At 37.4% G+C, this 26,823-nt stretch overlaps 1 protein-coding gene across 3 annotated transcripts; it reads right to left on the reverse strand.

Annotated features, from left to right (window-relative positions):
* Positions 1 to 128: 128 nt before the first annotated feature.
* On the reverse strand, positions 129 to 26,450 carry slc15a2 (solute carrier family 15 member 2). Of its 3 annotated transcripts, XM_067604439.1 has the most exons (24): positions 26,130 to 26,450; positions 25,979 to 26,031; positions 25,709 to 25,804; positions 23,587 to 23,674; positions 22,478 to 22,619; positions 21,952 to 22,044; positions 21,213 to 21,312; positions 19,990 to 20,080; positions 19,803 to 19,880; positions 18,140 to 18,222; positions 17,876 to 17,959; positions 17,634 to 17,723; positions 15,753 to 15,797; positions 15,391 to 15,426; positions 14,491 to 14,579; positions 14,129 to 14,210; positions 13,388 to 13,519; positions 10,789 to 10,953; positions 10,578 to 10,624; positions 8,980 to 9,087; positions 5,363 to 5,462; positions 5,135 to 5,278; positions 2,004 to 2,108; positions 129 to 1,579 (listed from the first exon to the last, which is right to left on the reverse strand). In XM_067604439.1, the coding sequence occupies exons 3-24, from the start codon at positions 25,715 to 25,717 to the stop codon at positions 1,370 to 1,372; spliced, it is 2,121 nt and encodes a 706-aa protein (XP_067460540.1). In that variant the 5' UTR covers positions 25,718 to 25,804; positions 25,979 to 26,031; positions 26,130 to 26,450; the 3' UTR covers positions 129 to 1,369. The 3 variants fall into 3 exon arrangements, with proteins under 3 accessions (XP_067460540.1, XP_067460541.1, XP_067460539.1); XM_067604440.1 differs by lacking the exon at positions 25,979 to 26,031; XM_067604438.1 differs by lacking the exon at positions 25,979 to 26,031 and having other exon boundaries at positions 25,709 to 25,927.
* Positions 26,451 to 26,823: the final 373 nt, after the last annotated feature.

Raw genomic sequence — 26,823 nt, forward strand, 5'->3', positions numbered from 1 at the left:
TGTTAATTACTAATGTCCTGACTAGGTTTCCACTGATATCAACAGACCATAGATATTTACACTTTCAACATAATATACTGTGGAGCAAAATTGTTCTAGTTATGTGAATTAGACAACTGACAACAAAGCACATTTTAAATGTTCTTTTAAAAATTTCAAACACACAAAAACAAGTTTCAGCATCACAACAGTATTTACAGAACTTTATAGGGAGCAGCACAATTTACACATTTCCCTGAATAAAGTCTCAACAAGTATTTTATGACTTTAAAGGACCATACAGTTTTACTGGTTTTTCATATTTTAGCACATTAACTACATATCATATATAGTATTTAACAATACTGCTGACCATTTTCCATTTAGATTTATTTAATTCCCACCATCCAGGCTGCTTAACTTGCAGAGACTTGAAAATTACTTGATAGAGAATCCCTTGTTGTACACTTATCATTGTACTGTATAGTAATACAGCTGCAAGCAGGCACTGTTTTCCTTATGTAATGTGTTCAAGTATGCTGTCACATTTTGCAATGACAAGCTTTGATTTCAGAAAATCAAATGTTACTGGCACCTATATCTCAGATGTCAACTCAAAAAGCATTTTTCACAACAATCCCTGCTTGCAACTGTGCTACCAAAAAATGATAAGGTAACTTACAAAAAGTAAAGGCAAATAAATGGTTATCCTGATGCATTAAACATCAGCTTCCTTAATGGCAGGACAACAATCAAAAAATGTGGTATGCTTTGGAAAACAGTTACAGCAGCAGTAATGTTTAGTAATTTTTAGTAATAGCCTGTTACAAAACCACCAGTAACTATGGTCCCTTAGTATTATTGTCATAGACACAATGTAAACTGAACCCTTTCTCCAAAGTGTTCTGTCAAAATCAATATAGGTTAGCGCATTATTTAGCATCACAGAAAATATTTTGAGATGGAGTTAATATGCAACAAATATATAGAGCATATAATAATTGATATGTATCTGTAATAACTCCATTTATTGATCAAGGTGTGAGAAATCACATAGTATTTAGCCTCACTACTTCATGCATATCTATTCACTCTCAGAAAATACTTTCCTTGCTGGTTGTAAATTTATAATCTACTGGAGTGTTCACAAAGGTTTCATAAAAGATATTAATGCCATGACAAACCAATACTAAACTTCAAACCACAAGATATGGTTCCTTTTCACAAAAAAATGTACCTCAAAACCAAAACATGAAAAGAAAAAAGAATCTGAATTAAAACAGGGTACCTTCTCCTGAAGTCTCCTTGTCTAATACGTCCAATACTTCACATTTGTTAGCAGAATCAAATGAGCTACAGCATCAAAGATGGCATATGTAATGTGGCACAGTTACAATCTGGTGCTCTTCCCCGTTTTCTTCAAATGCATGTCATTAGTTTTTTCCTTCATGTTGTCATCGTCATCTTCCTCCTTACCTAAATCCTCCAGGTTAATCTTGTCCAGCAGCTCGGGGTCAACGTAGGTGTAGAGACAAGACATGATGCCGAAGATGATGCAGACACCAAACAGCAGGACAGCAAACAGGGCGAACTCTTTCCACTGGGACAACAAATACAGGTTAGCGTGTATGACTATGGGGTACAGAGGGATTTTATTCAGTGTTGAGGTTTGCTGAGAAAATAAAGCTTGTAACACGTTATGATGAAAGGTTATAGCTGTAGATGTGTATTTTAATGAAGAAACAATAGTAAAGAGCTCTTTATTGGATTAAACAATCAAAACATGATACAGTGTTTATGAGCAATATAGTTATTAAAAAGATGAGGGTTAAAACTTTCAGCCTGATCATCAGAAACAAAAAAAAGTGTGTATTTACAGCATGAAGGCACTTTATCCATAAAACTGTTTTATAAAAATGGTGATTGACCGGATTTTTTATTATGTATACCCTCCTATTTCCTTATATTTCGGAAGAAATATTTTTAAGTCTCCCATTTAAGTTCCCCGTGACGTTGTAACCTACCTGTTCCAGTCCAGCCCCCTCTGCCACAACCAGCACTATCAGGTTCCCAATTGCAACAGTGAACAGCCAGCCAGCCTGCAGGACTGACTTCATGTTGGCTGGAGCCTGCAGGGACAGAAGATCCAGTGTTGTAATGAGACAACAAGCAGTCCTGGGCTCAAGCAAAAATATTTTTAAAAAAGGGTCACTATGTCTGTGTCAAACATTCAACCCCTGTAGGCTTGAGAGGAGGCTCTGAAAAGTTGATGTTTGCTTCAGTCAGCTTGTTTGACAACAATTGCAATTCAAAAAGAAACCAGTTAATGGCGAAAAAGTATCAAAATGTCCATTGAAACTTTGTCCATTTGTATACGTTCAATATGTTCCAAATATGCACATTTTCCCCCAAATTGAGTAAATACACAGCTTCCTTAGCATGGTTCCTTCCTTAGCATTAGCATGGTTAGCTGTTGATTTGATTTATTGATTGGGACAGTGTGCATTTTTAAGCACTGCACCAGAGTTAGCTTGAAGCTAATTTGCATCCGTAGTCCCCCACAATCAAAACATACAACAGCACAACAACAAACAGTACAAAGCAAAAAAAAAAACAAGGATTTTGTTTACTTGTAACTCATTAGTCTCTACCAGCTCGAAACCTGGCCTTTCGTATCTATAGGAACATTATCCAGTTTCTTTTTTGTAATTTTTTTTCCTAACTCATATACAGATTCAAGAAAAAAAATTATTAAAGACAGAAGCAACAGTAAAATGATCTTCAATTAACTTTCCCCTTTACTTTGAGTTTAAAATCGCCTAAAGATTTTTGGTCCCTCCTTGTGTTTTTCCAGATCAATTTACTGTTGCCTTTTGCCTCATTCAAAATATTGAGATTTTTTCTAATTGAAATTTCTCTGTGATCATTTTTAGTTTTTTCCTCTTAGTTTTATCCTCCCAGTTCACATTAAAATCACCCATAAGTAATAATTCTTTGTTGAGATTGCACTCTTTCAAGACTTCTGTGAGTTGATCATAGAAAGTGTCATCTGCAGAAGGGGGCCTATAGTTACCTATGATGTTAAAAGACATTTGCTGGGATAACATTATTTTTATCCCAACATATTCTAACGTGTTACCTGCATTATACACCACAGGTTCACATTTGATGATGTCTCACATAAAAAAGCGCCTCTCCTCTTCTTCCATCAGGTCTGTCTCTTCTGAAACATTGGTATCCAGGCACCATGAACACACTCGCAGGAGTTGTTTGTTTCAACCATGTTTCAGTCAGACAGAGAGAGTCCAGATTTAAGTCAGACACAAGATGAGTTAGCTGATTGCTCTTTGCAGTAATGCTTCTGATGTTAAAATGTCCACTGAATAGCCCCCTCGGTTTCAGCTTCGGGTCCCATAAGATTTTTGTATGATTGACAGTTTGGAAGGTTTTGAATAAGCTCTGCCTCCTCACTGCAGGGTTTCAACACACAGTGGTGTCAGCAGCAGGTTTTGTGACCTATCAAGGTTTCTATAGCTCAGTAGCGAAAAGTTATTCATTGAGACATCATGCCTCGTGTTAACAAAGTTTAGTTTGTTAAGGGAGAAGTCTGGCTCAGAAAATTGCTGCTCATTCATCACTGGCACCAGAGGAGTCCCAGACACACTTGGGCACAAATCAGCAGCGAAGTTCTGCAGCACTCCAGGTGTCACTGGTCCAGGATTTAGCTGAACATCTCCGGAGAGCAGGATCAGTATGAAGAGGAGATGGGGAACGAAATGGGGTGGCAGATGACCGGTCCACTGGATTGGTGATTCGCTCTGGTGCCTGGGCTTGTCCGTGCCGCAAGACAGAGGAATTGATTGCAAAATATCCCAGTAAGTTATGATGAAAACTCACTGGAGCGTCAAGTCGCCATGAGCCAGCATTTGTCCCAAGCTCAATCACCCAGTGTCCCAGTTGTTTCCCATTGCCAGACAGACATGTACAGGCAATACAGCAATGAGTGCCAACAGTAGTCCAAAAAGCACTCCATGAAACACATCCCAGGTGTTTTTGCTAATGAAACACTGCCTTGAACTTGACGCAGAAGATCCATGTGGCCAGGACCATTTCCTTCGATGTTGAGATGGATGTACAGATGGTCTTACTTGATGTTTAATCTGATGTTTACATTTGAAAACCTGGACTGGCCTAGTAGCAGAGTTGGCAGGGGGGTGAGCTGATCATCTTCCCATCCCAATGAGTGACCCCCAGTCATATGCCATCACTTCTTGAGTCCAGGGTGCATAGAGAGGCTCCAGCATGTATGGATTACATTACCAACAAGGATCCTTTAAGTTTTCATCTTGTTTTAAAAAAAAAAACAACTCATCTGTTAGCTTCTTTAGTGCTGTATCTCCTTTGGAATATTGGTGACAGCAGGTAGCAGTTAGCAGTTGACAGCTAGCTAGTTGTTTTGATTTGAAAAATATATCCAAAGATGATGTTTTCTCTTCTGTTCTTGCTGATCAATGCTATTACTTCTTCTATAGAATCCTTTATGAAGATTTTTGAGTGTTAATTTGCAAAATGTTCCACTTTTTTGGGTCCAAGTTTGAGATGTAATGATTTGTTTGAAACTGTTTACTTTTGACAAACAACAGCTTTGTATTTAATCCATTTTGGGGGGAAATGTGAATATCTGTAACATAATGATTATGCAAATAGACAGCGCAGATTTGAATTATGCTGCAAAAGTGGTTTGATATGATAGGTTTCTATGGATGGTTTTGATACTTTGTTTCACTTTAAAAACTGCCAAACTTGCCATTGAAACTAGCTTAGTGCTGATCCAGGATAACTGTGCTACATATTGCAGTGCTAGAAGACTGTCAGAGGGAACTCGTAATCTTCTTTTTCAATTTTTTGCCTCATAAGTCACTAAGAAGTCTTCCATCTGGTGAATTAGTGTCTTAGATTAGGGTCACAGTAGTAGTTCTAATGAATCCAAGCTGACTACAGCTTCTGTCCCTCTTGAATAAGGTGTACCGTTCCTTTTAAGTCTACAGGTTGAAACAAAGGTTTGCCACAGAGCAGACAATAATACAGAATATACAAAATACATGCAATACAGAGCCATAGCCCCACTGATATTTTGGTATGTATCATGACAAACCTGTGAGTAGGAGAACTCCAGGCCTGTAATGGAGAACATGACCTCTGCCGCAGTTATCAGGATGTACTGAGGGATCTGCCAGGCAATATGTACATCGTTGGCTTTCACATCCTCCATCTTGTAAGCCACAATTTTACCCGATTCCTGAAAAAACACACAGAGACGGGTCTGTCAGGATGGATAACCAGTAAAAATTCTGTATAAAATCGGTATAGCAAGCATCCTGACCTCCATGAGTATGACAGTGTAGGAAGCTCCAAAGTCCAGCAGGCCCAGATCAAGAACAGAGCACTTCTTTGACTTTGTGCTGCAGCTGACATCTGAGAAACTACCAGGAGGTACATGAAGGATGGGAGGAATTAGAGAATAATAGAAGGCACACGGATTGAAGTGATCTGATTATGTACAAGTCTACACTGAATTCAAAAGTTATATACACATGTATAAAATCAATTCATTAATAAATTGTGGCTAAATTTTGGGTTAAGTTATTTCAGGCATCCTGGTTCTGGAATTAAAACTCTTGATCACTCAGTCAACATAATCTGGCTTGGACGTGGCTTGAATTTCCAAGAAACTGCAGAAACTCTCTGTGATGAGCATTATTTAAAAGTTTTAAATAATGATCTGTTTCTTTGATTTAAAGAAACAGATCCCTGCAATAAAGCAAAACACTGAGTGTTATGTTATGTCAAGGCAACCGCTCACTGTTGGCTTAACAAAATAACACTTTAACCACAGCAGAATTATTTGGTTTTCTTTCCTGGAGAGGACTCTAATGAATGACTAGTAAACTTCTTGACCTGCCTTGCACAGAACACATGCGTTTGTTTGTTTTGTAGACACATGAAGATGATGACTAGATTCCCAATTGCAACGACACAGTGTTCTGAATTTGTCTGTTGTCTAACAACATACTCAGTGTCACTACTTCCTGGTTTGTAGAATTGTTGGTAATGTAGTTTTTTATACAGTGATTTTGATTTACACTTATCTGTCCATTCTGTTGCCATTAGTTAATGTGTGAATGACAATGGAATTTGGTATTTTACTTTTAACTTGGCAGTTTCCCATGAACAACTTCAATATACAGTATTACCAATAATTATTGTCATGTATTTTCATGAATGTTCAACTTTAAATTCACAACAATAACCAAACGGATGGAAGAACGGGATGTCTCAGAAACTAAGCTGAAACCATTAAAACTGATGGTCATAGCATAAGGCCCATGTTTCATTGTTGAGGAACATTGAGGATACATTAATTGAAAACCTGCAAATTGGAATTCACAGTGGCAAAAATAACTGCAGAAGCAGTATCTCCTCCTACTTCACAACTCTATTACTGTCTGCCACAATGTCCTTTTTAATATTACCACTGGGAGCCACCAAAGGCAGACATTTTCATAAAAGCTTTAAGTTAATGTTTTTATTTTTCTGCTAAAAAAGGGACTGGTTGCCACCACTTATCTATATGTTAATCGATTATAGTATTAAGGGTTTATAGTCTAGATTAATACTCAAATAAACATCAACATTAGCAATCGTCATTATGTCACAACATCTTTTTTAATACTGTTCTTTGTCATTTTCACTATTTTTGTTGTCATTATTGTGTTGGGAATCACATCTGTGCAGATCTACATACTGTAGGTTTTAGCTGAGCTTCATTATGTAAAGGATTGTTAAGTGTAAAAAGTTAAAAAAAATCTGAATCAGAAGTCTGTGTAAAGATGGGGGCCAGCTGATCAGCACAGACTTTTAGACAGGAGGATGACAGCATCTGGGCCTGGTGCCTTCGTGATTTTCTGTCTCTGAAAGAGCTGACACATCCTCTTCACAGATCCAGAGAGCAGATGGGTAGTCAGTGGGGAGTGGGGAGATGATTGCAGTTGATTGTGTGATGAAAAAAAAAAATTCTTACACTAGAGCCAAAGTGAAAGCAGAACTTTGGAGGAAACCTCATTCAAAGTTGCATTAACATTTTTTTGTGATGCAAATGACTAAATATCCAGACTTGGAACATACTCTTACTCAACAACAGTGTGTCTTGTAGTTCATTCAGTTTGTCTAGACAGGTATGGTATTAAAGAGAAAAAAAAAAATGTTATATGCTTCTTTACTTAAACCTGCCAAAACTGATTTTTGGCGACTCAGGGGGCAGCAGAGACAAGTTGTGAACATGTCAACTTTTTAGTTGATATGGCTAACTAGTTAGCAAACAGTTAGTTGTTTACACATCCATCAGATGAGGAGCAACTTTATCATTCATCTGGAGTTGTGTTTAAGTCCACCTGAGGGGTGTACTACGAAGCAAGATTAGTGGGTTGGCGAGGTATGTTGAGCATAAGGCCAGGGTTTTCAATGTCACAAAGGTGGCTTTCTTTTAACCTGGCTATATCACCGTGGTAAATGATGCTGCGAACTTAACCTAGTCTGGAGCAGGTTATGTTCCGAGTTTCAGCTTAAATCAGCAATAAAAAGCGCTGCCCTTTCACTAACCAGCTGATTTCCTGCGAAGTCCGTTAAATACTGCTGGTACTGCAGCTATCAGAACACTGATTAGAAAACTGATTAGTCTTTTACCATACTTGCCATTGATTTGATATGTCATATTGTAAATTTGTAATGGTGCAAGAGGTTAGGGTTACTTGTGGGATGGGATTTTGTTACAATATATCAAACTGTATTTCAAATTGTAAAAAAGAAACAAATAAAAAACAAAAAACTAATGAAAAAATACTTTGAACAAAAAAAGATTAATCTATTGGTATTTATCACAGGTAATATTCAATCTATAATATTAATTTCACTTTGATTTGACCAGAATCTAAAGTGATTTCCACTTATCCTTCATTATGGGACAGAGTCAGACCTGAATGCACTTCTTGAGTATAATGTTTGAATCTGCTGCATCAAGTTTAAAGTTTAAGAGCTTTGGGTGTGGGAGGCACGGAGAGTGCACTGAGTGGTAAAATATGTATATAAACTAATTACGTAATTAATACATTCGTTTTTATGGGGACGCACACAGAGCCTGAAGCAGAAAGCCTGAGTTAACAAAGAAAGTTTATATCCACCGTCGTGATACCACTTATCTCTGATCGCGAGTTTAGGGTTTGTTGATCCAGCTCACACAAAAAAAGCCTGGGTATGTTGAACTTGCTTCGTAGTACACCCCTCAGGTGATTGTAAGTCTAATATTGACTCTCCCTTTTAGTTCTGTTTCACCAATTCCTGAGAGGAATATCTGGCTCTTAAGCTGCTAAATTGCAAACTGAATCTGTGTGTTTTATGCTCAGCTGGTGGCGTACAGTGGATTTTTAGATACGTCTTGATCGAAAACGATGCAAGTGGTGAGAATGAACCTAAACCATAAACATGTGGGATGGAAAACTAAAAAAAACAATGAGATAAGAGTTGGGCAATCAGTGAGTTCAGGACTACGAGCATGCCGTTTCACATAACACGTAGTCATTTGATCAAATTCATAATACTGATTATAGCCAATTATAAACTGTACCAGCTCAACATAAGAAGAGTTCATTGGCAGCGCCGGGGGCCGTGGCTAGTTCAGACAAAGCTGTAATATTTTTTTATGCTAATTTATTTGTAAAACCACGCTGAGGGCTGTTGTTTTTCATTTTGTGAAGACCGCAAATGTTTCAAATCGTAAAAGCAACTGACTACTGTAGATACTTTATCTTAGGAGTAGTCAACTCCCAGGATCACGTTTCACTTTTTCAGAGACACGACTGAGAAAAATGCTTAGAGAGAGACTGTATTGAGTTACAGATGCTAGATCCCCACCCCCACCCAGCTCCCTCACCCAGTTCTACTCACGTTCCCCATGGCACAGTCTTGTTAAGCGTCATGCTGTAACCGGGGGGCACGTGGAAAGACACATCTCCAACAGTTAGGTTTACTGTCTCCAGCTGTGTGTTGAGGAACCTGTAAAATTAGAATTAGAGCAAACTTAACTTATTATTCAGGTTTAAATTAGTTGACCTACATTTTTAAAGGAGAAGTTCCCATTTTTTCTCTTAAAGGAATTCTTTGACATTTTAAAAAAGTAGGTTCTTCTCTTTCTTGGCAAGAGTCAAATGAGAAGATTGATACCACTTAATCTGTACAATGAATATGAAGCTACAGTCAGCAGCTGGTTAGTTTACTTTAGTATAAAGACTGGAAGCAGGGGGAAACAGCTTGCCTGGCTCTGTCTGCTTACCATCTCTAAATCTCACTAATTAAAATTAAAGCTCACAATTAACACAAAAACCACAATATAAAAATTACTAGTTGTCGTTATACTTATGTATTTATGTGCTGAACTACTGTATTTCTTGGCCAAGACCTGCTGACATAACCCCACGTGAAATGACAAGTAGTCATTTTTACACTTTGCTGGTGGACAGATTTTTTTTTTTAATCTATGAAACGTCAACAGGGCCATATGTACTTTGCAACAGCAAGTTTTGAATGCTGTAATCATTCTTTCATTTTGGCCATGAAGAGAGGTGATAGAGGAAAAAATCCAGAGTCCTCATCCTGTACAAAAATGCATCCATAAGTTCAGCTGCAGCTATGAGGATGTAGCAGTCTGATCACAGCAACATCTGCAGCTTGATTCCAACCATGGACCTTTCTTGTCATACCCCTCCCTCCCATGTTTCTCGTCAGTCTGTTTTGCTGTCAAATAAAGCTAAAATGCCAAAAGAGATGGTAACTTAAGAACATAGTAGTAATACCTGCACACTTACTCAAAGCCACAAAATTTAATCAGACAATGATTCAGTCCTACCTGGATCAGGTCAAAAAGTTTTGACTTGAGTGTGCAGGCGTTACTACTTTTTCATAGCCTTGCACCTACATGATGTGCATATAGTTACTCTCCTTCAACTTTAGAATATAGCAAGTGGACTGCTGAAAGTTCATATCAGCTTTAACTGAACTTTAAAATGTATTTTTACACAGAATGAAGACTGTGGATTTTGTCCCCCATCTCTACCAACTGAAATTAAATGGCAAGTTTTTTCTCTTTTACAATATACATATCTGCATATCAGTTGTCTTGTGTTTTCCTTGGAGGGAAAAATTTGTATTTTGTACTTTTTTTTTGTTTGTTTTGTTTTGTGTTTTGTTTTTATAATGGCGATCTCGTCTTTCATGGGAATACTGTCCACATAGATGGAGAACGTGTTTCCATAAAGCCAGGGAGGCCAGCACGGACAGAAGGGATGATTACAGCAAACAATGACTCTTACAACGTACTGTACATATGGGCATGCAAGTGTTTTTTTTACTGCAGACTTGAACATATGAACATATTCTTTAGAGCAGCATGTGAACTTCTATTTTGAAGTAGATGAAAATGTTTGACAATGTTGGTATAAAAGATAAGGAGAGTCTTAACCTCCAATATTAAACATACAGTTTTTTACCTCAGAAGAGGATTCCCATCTTCACTTTTCTTTATGTTGTCGTGCACCTGGATTATAAATGAACACAGCCACTCGTTTATGTAAAACATTCATTCTCTTCTCATTGATTTATGCTGTTCCTTGAATTTCAGAGCGCTGTTCTTATCTAGTACAGACTCTGCTAATACCACTCACTCAATCATTGTGTGTGCAGTATTTCTTTTATACTCACAAGTTTGCACTGAATTCCAGTAGTGTTGGGGTATAAGATGAGACTGTAGGCCTCCTCTTGGTCAAACGTCTGGTTACACTCAGAGATGTTTCCGTTCTGGCTGACTTGAATCTGCAGTTCCTTGCTGGACGCCTCCAGCGGAAGTGTCACATATTCAGGAGGGTCCTGACAAAGACAGACCAAAGGGTTAATGAATGTTCCAAAATCCCCACCGTTTGAAAAACATCTCAACACCATCTCTGACAAAATGAGAGAATGAAATATAGTATAACACTTAGCTTCAGAAGACAGAACTCTTTACTTGCAAAGTACTTTTTAAGGATGCCTTTATTTGTATTGTTTAGAAATTGTTGAGTATTAAAATAGTTTTGTTTAGAAAATTTAACCAGAAACCTCACACATAACATATGTCTGTGAATGAGGTCTCTAAAATGTTCCTGTAGAGCAGAAGAAGGCTCATTCAGTGGCTGGTAAACACAAATTTAACTTACTGGGTTCATTGCAAAGCAAATACATACAGTAAAAACTAACCAACAAAATAGGTTTTAAATGTCTAAAGGGCATTACTAAGTACAAACAGCACAGTCATTATGAGCCTACAGAATATTTCCACATGTTTGTTCTTTCCATATTTTAATACCAATCTGCTTTATATGTTTTCTAACTTCTCTGTTCTGTGTGCTGCTGCTGTCTCACCTATAGGAGACAATCCTGCAAAACATATTTTTATATTTCAGTGATGAATTTCCTGGTTTAATGAAGTTGACATCATTGAATGAAAGGATTGATAAACGCTGCACAGGCCAGCTCTTTCTCACATGGCAAACACACTCACACACACTCAGACCTCTGGTAGAGTCTACAATCCTGACTGAATAAAAGAAAACCCAGTGTATTAATATGAATATGAAAAAGGACTCTGAGCTGCCCCGAATGCATACTAAATACAATTCAGTATCACGGCTGTTTGTGAAATAGTCACAAAATTTAATCTATAGATTTGTGTACATGGACATGAATTTTCAATTTTTTCATGACACTCAGCATGACTGTGTTCATTTTTGTAAGTATAACCACTACATTACTCAACATTTAATCACAAGATTTTATCCCTGTTTTTATTTCTTCTTCTTTATCTCTATTTCTTTTGAAATTGCGAAGAAATATGAAGTGAGGTAGAGCGGTTCCTGTCAGAGCACTTTTTGTCAATGGCTCTGGCTCATGTGAAGGATGGTCAACAAACAACAGGAAACTGCTTCCCTGCCTTTTAAACTAAAACAACCCAGTCGCCAGAATGAAATGTTGGCACACACACACACACACACGCACACATAATGTTGGATGATGTGGTTCAAGATGTGGGCGGTTGGCGTGTTGAACTCCTGTTTTAGCTAGGTCAAGAGCTCTCTAGTTGGTCCCATGTCTGCAACCCCTTTTGTTGCTGAATTATAAGCCTTCAAACATGCACCAAGGTCAAGTTTCAAAGGTCAGTATTTCAAAGCAGGAGGCATCTAGAATATTCATGCTGACATATATTACTCTCCAGGTCAAGACCTTTCCAACGATGGTTTAGCTCTACCACAGAGTTTTAATGTTCTCATTTCATGGACACAAGCCATCCCAGGACTAGTTTCAGAGAGCACTTTGAAGGCCCAATATATGAAATGAAGTTTTTTGTTTGTTTGTTTGTGTTTTTCTTATTTAGTGGAAATAGTGAGCAAAAAGTGTGTCACCTTCAGGGATTACAATACTGCTGACAACCGAGGGCATTAATACGGGCTTGGAGGAAGGCCTGAAGTGCTTGGGTTAGGGTTGAGTCTGAATGCAATGCACAATCTGAAGTCCAGTTCGATGAAATATATGAAAGTGACAAGTGTAAGGATTAAACGAGGGATGTGAAATGTAAAGTCCAGTTTGATAACCACTTCTTCATCCCATTCATATGGCCATGCTACAAGATTTGATGCACACACACACACACACACAAAGTTGGAGTGCTTTATTGGATGTAGCTTAATATAAATTAAAACTATGTTTTAAGAAAGATGATTTCATATTAAATATCCTCAGCGATATATTCTTGGAAATATAAAATTAAAATAGCTACTTCCTATTTTATAACACCAACGCCTTTTCTTAACAGAGATGGTGACATTTGGATTCAGGTTGCAGCCGACTGGTGGCAATTTGAAAGGGAATGAAGCCCTCCGACAGCAGACAACCCAAAACAGCAGTCGAACGTGCCCACAACACAGTGCCTTCCACTATCAAAAACCTTTATTTCTCAGAATCAAAGGAGAAATAATTAAAACTGATGGCCTTAACATTAATCTGTCATATTGTTGAGTTATCAAGGACACTTTCATGTTTGTGTGTTGAGAAATGTTAAAGATACCATTAAAAGAAAACCTTAACACAGTGAGGAAAATAGGTTACTTCAAGGCGGAGGCAACTGACATTTGTTTGAAAGTGGAATGGAAAATTCACATCCACGTACATGAAACTATTGATTAAATTTTATGACTATTTCACAAACTGCTGTGATATTGGGTTGCTAAATAGTGTAAAAAGTTGTTTTTGTCTCCTCCCATCTGGTTACCTGAAGGTGTTGGATCGGCTGTGGGAACAGGTTGTTGTTGTTGTCGGGGAATTGCAGACTGACGTTACCATCTGCCAGGTTGAATACCTGCAGGAGACACTTCTCTGCAGGTGCAGGATCCACCACTGTTTTCTAATAAACAGAGAAGGAAATCAGAGCACCACAGTGATAAATATCACAGAACCCAGTCTTTTCAAGAAATCATTTTCCAGGATATTTTCAGAGACTTAATGACATATATGCTACTATTTATGGTTCATTCTGAGATGGTCAGAGCATTAGAATGGGATGATAATAAATATAGCAATATGACTTAAAAATGTGTAAAACATTTTATCAGCAGAGACAAAAATAAGAAACAACAGACAAAGCTGCACATTTAATGTTCAGAAGAATATTTTAGACATTTACGTCTTACTGCACTTTTTAATTTGAATTGTTGAGATATTTCACTTTATACAGCATAATAACCTAAGTGTAAGGACAGCTTAATGTTTTCCAGAACCTTTTGGTGTCCATGTGACTGGAAATCAGCATTAATAAATTCCAGGATTTCCAGGATGCATGGGAACTCTTGTTATATTTAAGTCAGGCAGTCTGTGTTCAGGCATTTTTATGTTTTCTGGCTGAATGTGAATGCATGCAGGTAATCCTACTGTATGTGTGTAAGTTAGTAAGGGTTTTGGTTAGTGACTATTATTGTAACAAAAGGCAAGATTCATGATCGCTGCTCATACGTACTATGACGTTCACATCCACCAGCGCAGCTAGTGCGAAGGCCACTGCTGCAAGAATCATCCCTACGTTCATTTTCCTAAGAGGACTGAAGGCAGAGAGAGTCAGTGTCTGATACACAGTCGACACATTTAGACACTTCATTATGGTAAGCACGGTGTGTGTTTACTGTTCTAAACGTCAGGCTTTCATCACTATGAATCATGCATTTCCACATCAGCCTCTTCACTGATGTCCTGCCTGATAAGAGACTGAATCATCACTTGTTTTGATGTAATATCATCTGCTGCAAATGTGTCCTTTCCTTCTAAAAATGATCATGTCTGCAATAAAAACAGTAGTATCCAAAACAACAGGCTTCTACTCACGTGACATTGATTCTGCAGAGGGCAACGAGTGGATATATGATGAGGTCAAAGATGGGCACAAAGACAAGAATCAGCAGCGCGTTCAACATCTGGACAACAAGGAGGGAAAAATTCACCTTTAAATGACTCCATAAAAGCTAAATAAAACTCATAAAATTATAAAGATTAGAGTTACACACAAATAAAGAGACTGACAGACATTCTGATTCCATAAAGAGCTGGCAGCGATAAACAGCTATAAAAATGTTTTCATGTGAATGGCAACATCACTAGTCAAGTCAACAGTCAATCAGTCGCCTTTATGCACTGATGTGACCCCGAGTGCGTTTTCATTGGAAGTGAAAATCATTTATGCCAGAAACATTAAAAATACACGTTTCCAGTTGGCTCGCATGTGTTCCATAAAAATGTATACTAAATATACAAGTGACAATGTCTCTGTACTCCAGAACATTGAAATTGAAATGAAACTGTTTTTATGAGGTTAGGGGGTTTAACTTCAGCTTTAATTATGTTTGAGGGTGTTCACATTAAAATTATTGTGGACATATGAATATGAATTAATATGAATGTCTAGGACTGTTTATAAAGTCCTAGAACACTGATACCACTCTCATGTCTGTACGTTAAGTATGATTGTATCAAGTATGAAACATCCAGCATGCCTCTCTCCAGAGTTTACTTCATTAGTTTAATCAGTGCACAGTAGGTAAAGGTAAAAAAACAGCTGATGATTTAATGGTGTACAGATATAGAAAATAATGAACCTATTTTCCTCTTTAATTATTTTCATATATCAGGACATGCTATTGTGCATTATTGCTTACTTCAAATCTTAATCTTAACAGAGTTATTCTACAAAAAATAGATCCCACTGATGACAGGAGGAGCTGCACACACCTGCATTTGGTCAGGCTTAATGACGAAAGAGTCTCCCTGTAATAAAACAAGATGATTTCAGATTAACAAGACAGCCATTTAAACTTTAACTAAATCTAACAGGATGTGCATTGTCCTATGAAATCCACTTAAACCTGATGAGGATTTATCAAGGCCATACACAATATAATATTTTATAATGTTACTGGAGTAAAATGACACGTTGCAACAACACCCTAAAAAAGGGAAGGTGTGTTTTACAGTTTGTGCAATCTGATGAATATCACAAACCATCCATTGATATCAAAGTGCATTAAAAGATGTTATCAGCTTTTAGAAATTTTGACAATGTTGTTATGTCATGTAAGGAAACTCAAACTTACAAAAGCCATGTCCATCCCGGTGGCTTGGAGTGTCCAGCGGGAACCCTGCAATAAAGCAAAACACTGGCTGTTATGTCAAGGCAACAGCTCACTGTAAGCTTAGTAAAATAACCCTTTAACCACAGCAGACTTATTTGGTTTGCTTTCCTGGAGAGGGCTCAAATGAATAACCGGTAAACTTCTTGACCTGAATTCCACAGAACACGCGTTTGTTTGTTTTTTCTGAACTTATTTAAATGAGTAGTTTTAAATGAAGAATGAGTCCAGGGTACAGCATGTTAGATATGGATCTGAGGTTTTACATAATCAGATGGTTGTGTTGAGTGTTGGCCAGAGGAGAAGAATAACAGGTAGTAATGGGATTTTATAAGACAGCTATGACACATAACCTTGGCCTGGTGCTGACTGGTCATGAATGTACTACCAGCATGCACTGAGAATGAAGTTGCCACTGCAATGTTCCGTATAACCTGCTTTCAACGCCTGATATATAAGTCAAGAGGGAATTAAGTAGTCAAATTAAAGCTCATTATTTCTATTTATTTAAATTACAGACCAATTTAGCTATGTTCCAGCTGCACACCACATACTAAAACAACAAAGTAAAGTATACTTAAAGCCCCTATGTCTGGAATTATTCTCATGCAATTAGTTTTTGTCTGTTAGAAAAATGAGAAAATCGTGGTGGAAAAGGGGTGCATTCTGTGCTTTCAGTCAGTCATTTTGAATGTCCTCTGGTGGGATCCGTAGGCAGTGGTGTATATTGCTGTCAGCCACATACCACCACTAGAGGTTGCCAACTTCCAAAATTTTGAACATAGGGACTTTGAAAATGCAGGTATACAAGTAAAATTGGACTCTTTTAATGAATATTGACCCACAATGCATTACACAACAGACATGACGGAGCTACTCACAGCTGATAAACATAACAGGAACATAAAAGAAAAATCTGATAATGACAATGAGTCCTTGCAGGCACATTATTTAAGTTCTGAAGTTTTGAAATTTGCCCATTACAGTGTCCCAGAGCCCAAGGTGACATATTCAATTGACTTGTTTTATGTGAACAATAGTCAGTCCGAAACTCAAACATTCAATTTTTTCATTTCTGACAAAGGGAAGCACATTTGAGAAGCTTGAACCGGTGCATGTTTGGCAAATTTGCATGAAAAATGACAGAAACAATTAATCAATTATCAAAATGGTTTGCAGATTCATTTTTTGTCAGTCGACTAACCAATTAATAATTGTTTCAGCTTTATTACAGTTCGACTAATACAAGCTGATGTTTGTGTTGTTAAACAGTATGTTTGTACTGCTGTGAAATTGTAATAACCATAATGTGAATTGACATTTTAATAATTTGATATCACATCTCTGCCTGAGTGGGTCTTTTTTGCTTGTGAGTGAAGTAATGGCCCCTTGCAAACCTTTCTCACAGGTTTTATAACTCTATGAGTTGTTTCATTTCAATAGTTTTTAGAGGCCTGAAGAGGAACATCTATTTCCAAAACTATTTCCCTTTTTTTATTCCCTATCTTGTAATTAATCTTGCTCAGACTTATCTTATAACCGCTTGTTAGGAACCACTGGACTAGAGGACCACAATGGAAATAAGTCTTTTTTGTCAACTTTGTTGTTTTATCCTTGACAACATGTGGTGTGTATTATATACAGTAACAGTCATTCCCTTGAATGAGAAAGTGTGTCCAAACTTTTGACTGGTACTGTATGTGTGTGTATATGTTTGTATTGTGTAAATTTGTTTTCATAAATTGTCAAATAAAAACTATAACTAACTACTAACTGACTATATTTATTGCTTGTACACCAACTGCAACACATATTAAAAACACACAGTCTTTTGTCTTCACACACCTGCTGATCGAACAGAGCCCAGAACATTGGCAGGGGGATGTAGAGCACCAAAACCCGTAGAACCATTTTAATCTCCTGAATCAGACGCTTCTGTTGACACACAAACACACAGACTGGATGGATTATTGATGCAATAACATCACGCTATTTTGAATCTTTGAAAAGTGCAATCCTCAGAAAACACTCTTAGATAGATACAAGCTGTCACATGGAAGAGTTAAGAGTAGGAGTCCTTTCATTACCGAGTACTTCTCTTCAGCCCAGTCCAACCAGTGCTCCCTCTTAGGGTCTTGCTTCGATCTCCTCAAGCGATTTTTGATGGCAAACTGTGAATCATAAGCAACAGGACTGAAAATGGAAAGCTAACACAGAAACAGCAGTAATGGGTGAATTCATGCCTTTATTACAGCACAAAATTATTCTTGACATGAAATAGCAGTGGATTCATCAATATGCACTTTAATAAATCCTCTGATATGACTGAGGAGACCTGGAGGATGACTCACCCCAATACAATTGCAGACCTCCAATAAGATGTTTCCCTGAGGAGGACTCATTTTATATAGCCCACTGCCAACAATGAATACAACTGCACAAGATATATGAAGAGTTAGACTGGACTCAGAGGAGTAAAGAAAACAGTTTACGCTGGAAATGGCTCAACCGTTGCGCAAGCAATTGCCCTACTCGTAATCAGATGTACAAATATGCTCATAACTGACCTGAGATACAGACAAAAGCATCTAATACAGTATTTTACCATTTAAGGATGTTTTTGGTCTCTCCCAATGATTTATGAAGTGTTTATGAGCAATAAATTCTAACATTTGAACACGGCAAGCCTGGATCTGCCAGTTCACCAGAACTTTGTCTCCCCTCACTGGGTTTCATAGTTTGTTTTCACAGTGAGTGGTCAGCCAAGCATGAATCCCATATGGATCAGGGGGATGGAAATTCAGGGGCAGAGACAACTGACTGTCAGGACGTATGTGTACTCAACAGGAAGCCAAGCCTATCAAGAGCTGGACTTCATAGAAACAGGCTCACAGCATGCAGATCACCACATGGACCAGATTTAAATTCTGAAATTTGTCAGTTAATCTGGAAATGATTTAAATAATATTCAAATGTGAACAGTCCATTTATACTTTGTTTAATTTTGTTTTAGTTTGATCAAAGCACAGTTGCTCTTTAGTAATAGATGTTTCATATATAATTTGCATCAATGTGCTCCTTACCACTGAGAAGCTCTGACAGCTATCAGCTGGAGTTTGATGCTTTGATCAAGACACTGTCAGCACGATAAGGAAAGTAGCATAGCCTGACTGATATATCAACAGGGCTGATATTAATGGCTGATATTGGTTTATCTACATACAGTATATACTGACATATACGTTGACAGATATGTAAGTATAAATTCAAGTATACAAGAGTTTTATAGGCTGTATTTTTATTAATATTTTGACATATATTTTAATGAATTCAAGTTGAAAATAGCTTGATTATACAAGGTCCATAAACTAGCTTTTCGCAGGGCTTTCAACCTTGCTACATAGTCTTCATTAGAGGATGGAGTCTGCTAGGCTGTCATAGAGATGCATCTGTTGACATGCAAGATCAGAAACTACTGTTTGACATCTGAGCAAATCCTATCTGCTGATAAAGACAGTGGCATATGGCTGAAAATTCCAGAAAAAGCTAGTAAGTGGACCTTGATTTGGGATTGTGTGGTCAAAGTAGTATAGTAAGGTCAAGAATTAACTAGATGCATATAATTTTTAAAATACTTTGTTGTATCTGTTTTTAGCTCTGATTATGTGAGATTGTGTGATTTGATTTTCGGTTAAAAAGTTCTATATTTACTGTGTTCATATATTTGTTATAATCACTTTATGATAATACCTTAAATTGATCAAATGTAAAATATCCTGGCTCAGGACAGCCCCTAAATAAACCTAATTTGAGCAGTAATTGCCAAAAATGCTGCAATTTGTAAGCATTTGTGTATAAAAAGGAAAATTATTTTATCTCTTATCATTTCTTTTTTAGTTTCACTCCACCTAATGTTGCTAGGATCTAGAGAGTGTTATGCAACCACTATCCAAAGCTTAACTACTGCATGGATTACATGTGACTGGATGATGTTGGAGGTAGATGCACACTCACATAAAGACACGACCATCAGAGCTGCAGGAACCCCGAAGGCCAGAGCGTAGCAGTCACTACCAAAACACTGCACATCACCTGCAGGAACAAATCCAATGTTATCGGCATCAACACCGTGATGCCATTCACATAGTCGACCTCATCGGGTATATAGCATGTGTTGAACATTACGACTGTGAGCTCTCACTTCTCAGTATGGGTGTAATCACAGTAGACAAGAAGCTCCCAGCGTTGATTGACATGTAGAAAATGGAGAAGAATTTCTGCCTCTCATTGACCTGGAGGTGATAAACAAAATAATCAGGAGAAACTGCATTTTTTTCTGACTTTTTCCACATGTATTTTGTCATCTTTAAGTCCCCATTAAGGTTTAAGAACAGTTTTAGAGTTTTGTGTAACCCAATTTAACCTGTTTTTTTAATTGATCTACTTTGAAAGTCTTGGTTACTATGAGGCAGAAAACATTATAACAACCTGACAGATAAATTGCATGAGTTAGCAAACAACTGCCAACTTACATATCAGACACGGAGCAAGATTAGTGTTCGTTTAGAGTTATGTTTGTCTAAAACTGATACATATAAACACAACATTCACTCTATTTTTTTAGCTGCTAAATGCTTCATTTTAGCTAGTTGCTAACTGTTTGGTACTGGGCAGGTAGCGTACAGTTGGTTTATCAGAGCTTGTTCGCTGAAAACAGCTTCCTGTTGCTGCTGGAAACGACACAGATGAGAGTACTGAGTCTGAACCAAACACTAAATGTGCCATAAAACCAAAATTTAGCTAATAGAGGGTAAAATGTGAAGAATACCAAAACTCCAAAGAGATGTAGATAATTCTCTGTGATTTCAGTCCTATGAACACTGAGACTTTTAATTAAATGTTAATATCAAAAAATGAATAAATAAATAAAAATAACAGGGAACCATATGAATGGAACATAATTGCTTGAGTGAACTTGTAATTTTATTATCAAAACTAGTACAAACATATGGTTTAAACATTTAAAGCTCTGTCTGGTAACATTCCCATAACCTTGTACTGATTTTTGAGTGTCTGAGTGTCGTACTGTGGTACAAAAAGTCAAGCAGCTTTTATAGATGCTATGACTTTCACTTTTTTTAGTTCAGAAGGCCTGGAGATACTCTGTAAAACTAATATGTAATTGTAGGTACCAAACTGAATTGCAGGGAGGTTTTTCTATTAAAAGATATACTGAAGTTGACGACATATTTTTCATTGGTGACCCCTCAGCAACCCAATGTTTGAAAGACTTTGAAAACTCATTTACACTCAGAATAGATTTTTCTGGATACATGTGGCCTTTACTGACTAATTTCACAGGTAATTTTTCTCATTGTGACCTTTAAAGACAATATAAACAGTATGAGATGCAAGCTGCCTTACATGCTCTTCGTCAAACTGGTCTCCTCCAAATGCCGCCACGCAGGGTTTGATTCCTCCAGTGCCGATAGCTATGAGTGTCAAACCTATCATAGACAGAGCGCTGCAACACACACATGCAAAATGAATTGCTAATGATGCTACTGGACACATAGAAACTATTAATCTATTCATTGATTAATTGATCGACAGAAAATTAAGATATTGTAATAATTAACTATTTTATCAAACAGGCGTTCTCTGGAATGAGACACAGCTGTTTTTTCACAAAGAACTAAAAGAGAGCTGAAACAAACATCAGTTGATTATTCAAGTCATTCTTCAAGCAAAAACACCAAACATTTGTTTCTTCCTCTTTCTTAAATGTGAAAATTTGATGCTTTTCTTTGTACTATGTCATTGTAAATTGAACATCTTTGGGTTTTGGACTGTTAATTGGACAAAATAAGTTTGAGAATGACATCTCAGACTGTGCAATCTTGTGAAACAATTAATTGAGAAAATAATTGACAGAAGATCTGATGATAAAAATAACTGTTAGTGGCAGTAGTTCAAGATCTCTGATATGTTGAGTAATTCAAAGTAGAACAAAATGGCAATTCGGCTTCATTATCAGCCTTGCCTAATTCAATTGTGGGCTTATAATACACACACTAATAATAAAGACCTCTTTGTTTTTATGTCTAACAGTTCTGTTCTGTGACTGTGACTGCTCAAAATGAATCAGCTCCAGACAACTTACATGTGCATATTCTTGTCTCCCACCATGGGAATGGCTCCAACCGACTTGACCACATGGCCGATGACATAGAGAATGGAGAGGTGGATAATGGTCCTGTTGGGAGCAAACTGTGATTATGCACATTCAAATTTGCTCTCTGTATTATTATGGAAGATCTGCGTGTGGTCTGAGTGATTCCTCTCCACAAAGCTCCCAGGTTAAAGAGCTGACATATTGCAAACTAAAATCATGTGCCAAAAGATGCCTGATAGACATACTGTATGATTTTGTTGCAAGTATTTTATTTTATTTCTCTAAATTTTCTATTTTATTTCTCTAAATCCTGTTAAACAAATTGCTGATGAGTTTTTAAATATAAAATTTCAAGGCTTTGAGCAGCGCAAATAAAATTCTATTCATATTTATTGGAATGGAGGCAGAAATCTCAGAGACAGAGATAACTTCTGAACATGAAATTAAAAGTATTTGCATGTCTTGAGATTTGGGTGGGCCAAATTTTGGGTGCATTTGGAGATGAAGGACTCACTTGAATTTTCCAAGCCAAGAGTCAGCGATGATAGCTCCCAGTATGGGTGTGAAGTAGCAGAGGCTGCTGAAGGCGTGGAAGACAGCGGTGGAAAGGTCCTTGTCCCAGTGCAGATAGGCGAGGAAGTACAGCGTCAACACCGCTGTGAACACACACACGAGACAAAGCTGTGACCCTGCTCAGGGGCTGGATACTCCCAAATCCTAAAAGGTGGATTTGGGAGTATCCAGGGCCAAATACCAGTACAATGCCAGTACCAGTAAAGCTACTTCAGGGGAAATTCAAGAGGAAAAATGCCTGTTAAGGTGATAAAACTCCTCTGTCTGTGTTATTGTTAGCAGCCTGGATGTGTTGCTCATCCCTACGTAAGCCTTTAAATATAACCATTAACCTTGTATGCTGTTTGGCCAACATACATTGAAGTGAACCTCACAACTCATATCATAAAACACTGGTCCAGTGGTTTATACCACTGTGTCTGCAGTTTTTCTGGTGTTGAATGCTTGTTTTAATGTTGAATCTATTTGTTTTCTGTGTGAGGGTTCAGTCCGCTCACTCTAAGTCCTCTGAAGGCTATGTCCCTGGAAGTAGGTGTCTGAACCATTGACTGTATATAACTAAGTATAAGAAATCAATAGATAAATTGGCGATGACAATAATCATTTGTTGCAGCCCTTAGATGATCTGCTAAATGAATATAGCTCCTTATAGTTGTCACAAATGCCTTTTAAATCATTAAATGAAATTAGCTTCCCTACCACTTATAAATAAGCACAGATCCTTATCTTAGGCGGAAATGATCGGCAGGATGTTTGTGTGTGAGTGTGTGAACTGACTGAAGCAATGTGACAGACAGACATGTGAGAATAAGTGAGGTACCATGAGAGGAAGAAGACAAAGACAGTGTTATCAGTCTATTACAGGCTCTCTGTTACACTGCCCTCATAGACTGACACTGTGTTAACCAGATGAATTTACGAGCTGAGCATCATCACTCACTTTGTTTTGTGTTGAGGACTTTTCATTTAAATTCAGTCTGTGAATAAATAATCCTCCTCATCAGGTCCACCAACAGTACTACATGTTATCCAAACAGAACATTTGCATACCTCTCATGCCATAGTAGGAGAAGCGTTCGCAGAACTCATTCACCACTATGAAGCAGATGCTGATTGGGTAATTGGTCCTGCATAGTGTCTAAAAGAGACAAAGTTTGAAGGACAATCAACACTTTCAAAACAAGAACATACAGTGTGAGACTTTCATCAGATAACCCCTCTAACAATAAATCTGTAATTACACAGTCTAATCTCTTTTCTCTCAGTCAAATATAAACTAAAAGTTGCTGATTCAATCAATAGTTCCACCATCTCTAACAGCCAGTTGATCAATACTTTGCCGTGGAATTGTGGGAATGTAGTTGATGCGTACTTCCTGTTAGTCAATCACACATAAGTTACTCAAGTTAATAATTGTGCAGAAATAGAAGTTACACAGCTTTAAAGCTGCTTCAATGATTTATTTTTTTTAATAATATGGGATAGACTTCAGGTTACTGTAACTTTTTAATTTAAATAATTTTATGCAACTTTATGCTGTTACTTTGCTACATTTTAGAGGGAAATTGTAGATTTTACGCCATTTATCTGTGAGCTCTGCAGATAAGTGAAAAACATTATAAACTGATAAAATGTGATGTATTGCCACAAAATGACATTATCTAACAGTGCATGCAAGGAGCTGAGCCAATAGTTGATTACAGAAGGTTGACATAAAATTAATTGATAAAGACATATTGGTGACTGATTATTCCTTTAGATAATTTATCAAACAAAAATGTCAAACGTTTTCTGGCTGCAGCTTCTCAAATATGAGGATTTGCTGCTTCAGTCTGTTTTATATCATTGTAAACTGAATATCTTTGACAGAACAAGCTCTCTGAAGATGTGCTCTGTGAACTCGTGATGGACATTTAATGCTTTTTCTTTTACAGTGTTTCAACTAAACGATTTATCACTTCATTTATAAAATAACCAGTAGATTCATCATTAATGGAAACAATCAGTCTCTGGCTTTATGTTACCAAAAGAGGAGCAGATACCCTCAGCTGAGGAGAATCTGTATCGGAGAAAAAGTTGGATCGGTTCAATTATTGCTGCAATTACTCACTCAAAGGACGGTTCAGCCCAAATTACATCAAAACAAATTTCCTCACTTCCCTCCAGTGCTATCAGTGCAAGTACTTGACTTTTTTGTTTTGTTTGCGCAGGTTTTGAGATGCCTGTCACTGAAATGTCTGCCTCCCAACCAATACAACTCATTTGTTGTGCTCACAGCATTGAAGATAAATCTATTTCTGGAAACGACGTCCTTGTTGTTGTGAATAATCCTCACAACTCGCTGTCAGTCTTCTCTCTGAGGCTCTTTTTTCTTAAGTGGAAAGTATTTCCAAAGAAGGGGTGAAAAGTGTTTATATACATTTACAAGTACAAGTACAGTAAGTGTAGTGTGTGACAGTTGTATTCGCCTGTTTATGTTGTTTGTGTTTATTGTGACAATGTTTATGCTGCGCTCTCGGCCAGGTCACTCATGAAAAAGAGATTTTCATCTCAGTGAGACTTTTACCTGGTGAAATAAAGGATGCATGAAATGAAAGTGTAGTATGTTTACTTGCATTTAATGAGGTATAATTCTGATTCTGGATTATTTACTAATTATTTATTTTTCGTAATTGTAACTTCTATTTAGTCTCAATCTGAATAGTCTACTCCTCCCATCACTGCTGACAGCAAAGACTAAACCAAATCTGCATGAAGTTAAGTTTGAATATGTTTATTGGGTGAACCAACATGTCAATCCATTTTCTTTACAACCTGTCTCCTTAGAAGTTAATCACAAGTTTTGAACTTGTTGAACCAAATTTCTCCAAATTGTCCGTGAGCAGCAGTAAAATATGCGCCTGTTGCATCATTTTCTCAATCATTTAACGCAACGGCTTAGAGAGGAGTACAGCAACCTGACACCGTGACACATGCTTAAGGTTAGACTTGAAAAATATTTCTAAGTTCACGCACCCTCCCGCGTGTCCACGCGTCTGTGCCAGCCAAACTCGGTGAAACTTTTAACGGTGGATTAAAATAATTAAAAAAAAAATCTTACGCAACCAAAAAACACAAACAAACAACATGCACGTCTTCGTTTCTGCTACATAAAAACATTGCGTATATTTACCTTAGTCATGTTGCTATTTTTGTTGTTGAGATTTTGGCTCTGTGCTGCATCGGGGGCTCCTGACTAACATCCAAGTCCGTCCCACTCCGCTCTGTCCTGAGGACGAATGCAAATTCTCGATCATTTATGCTCTTCAAGCCGACTTCAAGTTAATATTCCACCACAAAACTTGGACTTGTTTCTTAAAGAACCACAGCAGGCCTCCACAGACTTAAGTTACTGTAGGAAAGATTCCAAACAAGACAATACCATCCAGATTAGTATTTTTACCTCTAAAAATCGATGTTTCTATTTTATAAACGGTTGTACTTGAAGACATTGAGCTGTAAAGGAAAACAATCAATTAGTAATATCAAAAAAAATAAGTCACTCTCCATGTAGAAACACCATGTTGGCCAAATGTTTGTATACTTCAACTCACTTTCTGTGCAGCAGGAGGTCCGTTAATTGTGGAGAGGTGGGGAGCAGCCTCTGCTTGTACAATAGTGTCGTTGTTGAGCTCAGAGCAGACTGTGGGATAGAGGGTCAAAGCGTCCTGGAAGTGTTGGCCCAGCTGCCCTATTTCTTCAGATGGATAACTCCGTGCGCATTACTAATTTCCTGTAATTGAGCATGAGCAACACCCACTGCCTCACTGTGGCTTTGACAAGTCACATTTTATTCAGAAAATAGATGATTTTCTTAAGAAATGCTCACATGTGATCAAGTTTTCTATAATAAATAAGCTGTTAGCTGTCAGCTGTCCATATGAACAGTGAAAGAGGTTTTCCTCACTGTAATCACTCCTCCCGTTCACACTGGCTGTTAAAAGATCCCCTTTCAAATGTGCTTTCAATGTAACTGATGGGGGCCAAATTTATTTATCCTTTATTTAAACAGAAAGGTCCCATTGAGATACATTACCCCTTCTGCCAGGGAGGCAGGTTCTGGTCAAGATGGCAGCAGAAAAAAATAAAATGATTTCATATAAAAGTACATAAGAGGACAAATAATATCACAAAAAACATGCCAAAACAAAATGAACAGACACAGAACATACAGGTTTCAGGAGCTAAAAAGATTCATGGTAAATAATGGCACTTGTTGAAAGCAATAACATTTTTTCCACAGTGTGT

The sequence above is a fragment of the Thunnus thynnus genome, chromosome 11, assembly GCF_963924715.1.
Source record: "Thunnus thynnus chromosome 11, fThuThy2.1, whole genome shotgun sequence".
NCBI lineage: Eukaryota > Metazoa > Chordata > Actinopteri > Scombriformes > Scombridae > Thunnus > Thunnus thynnus.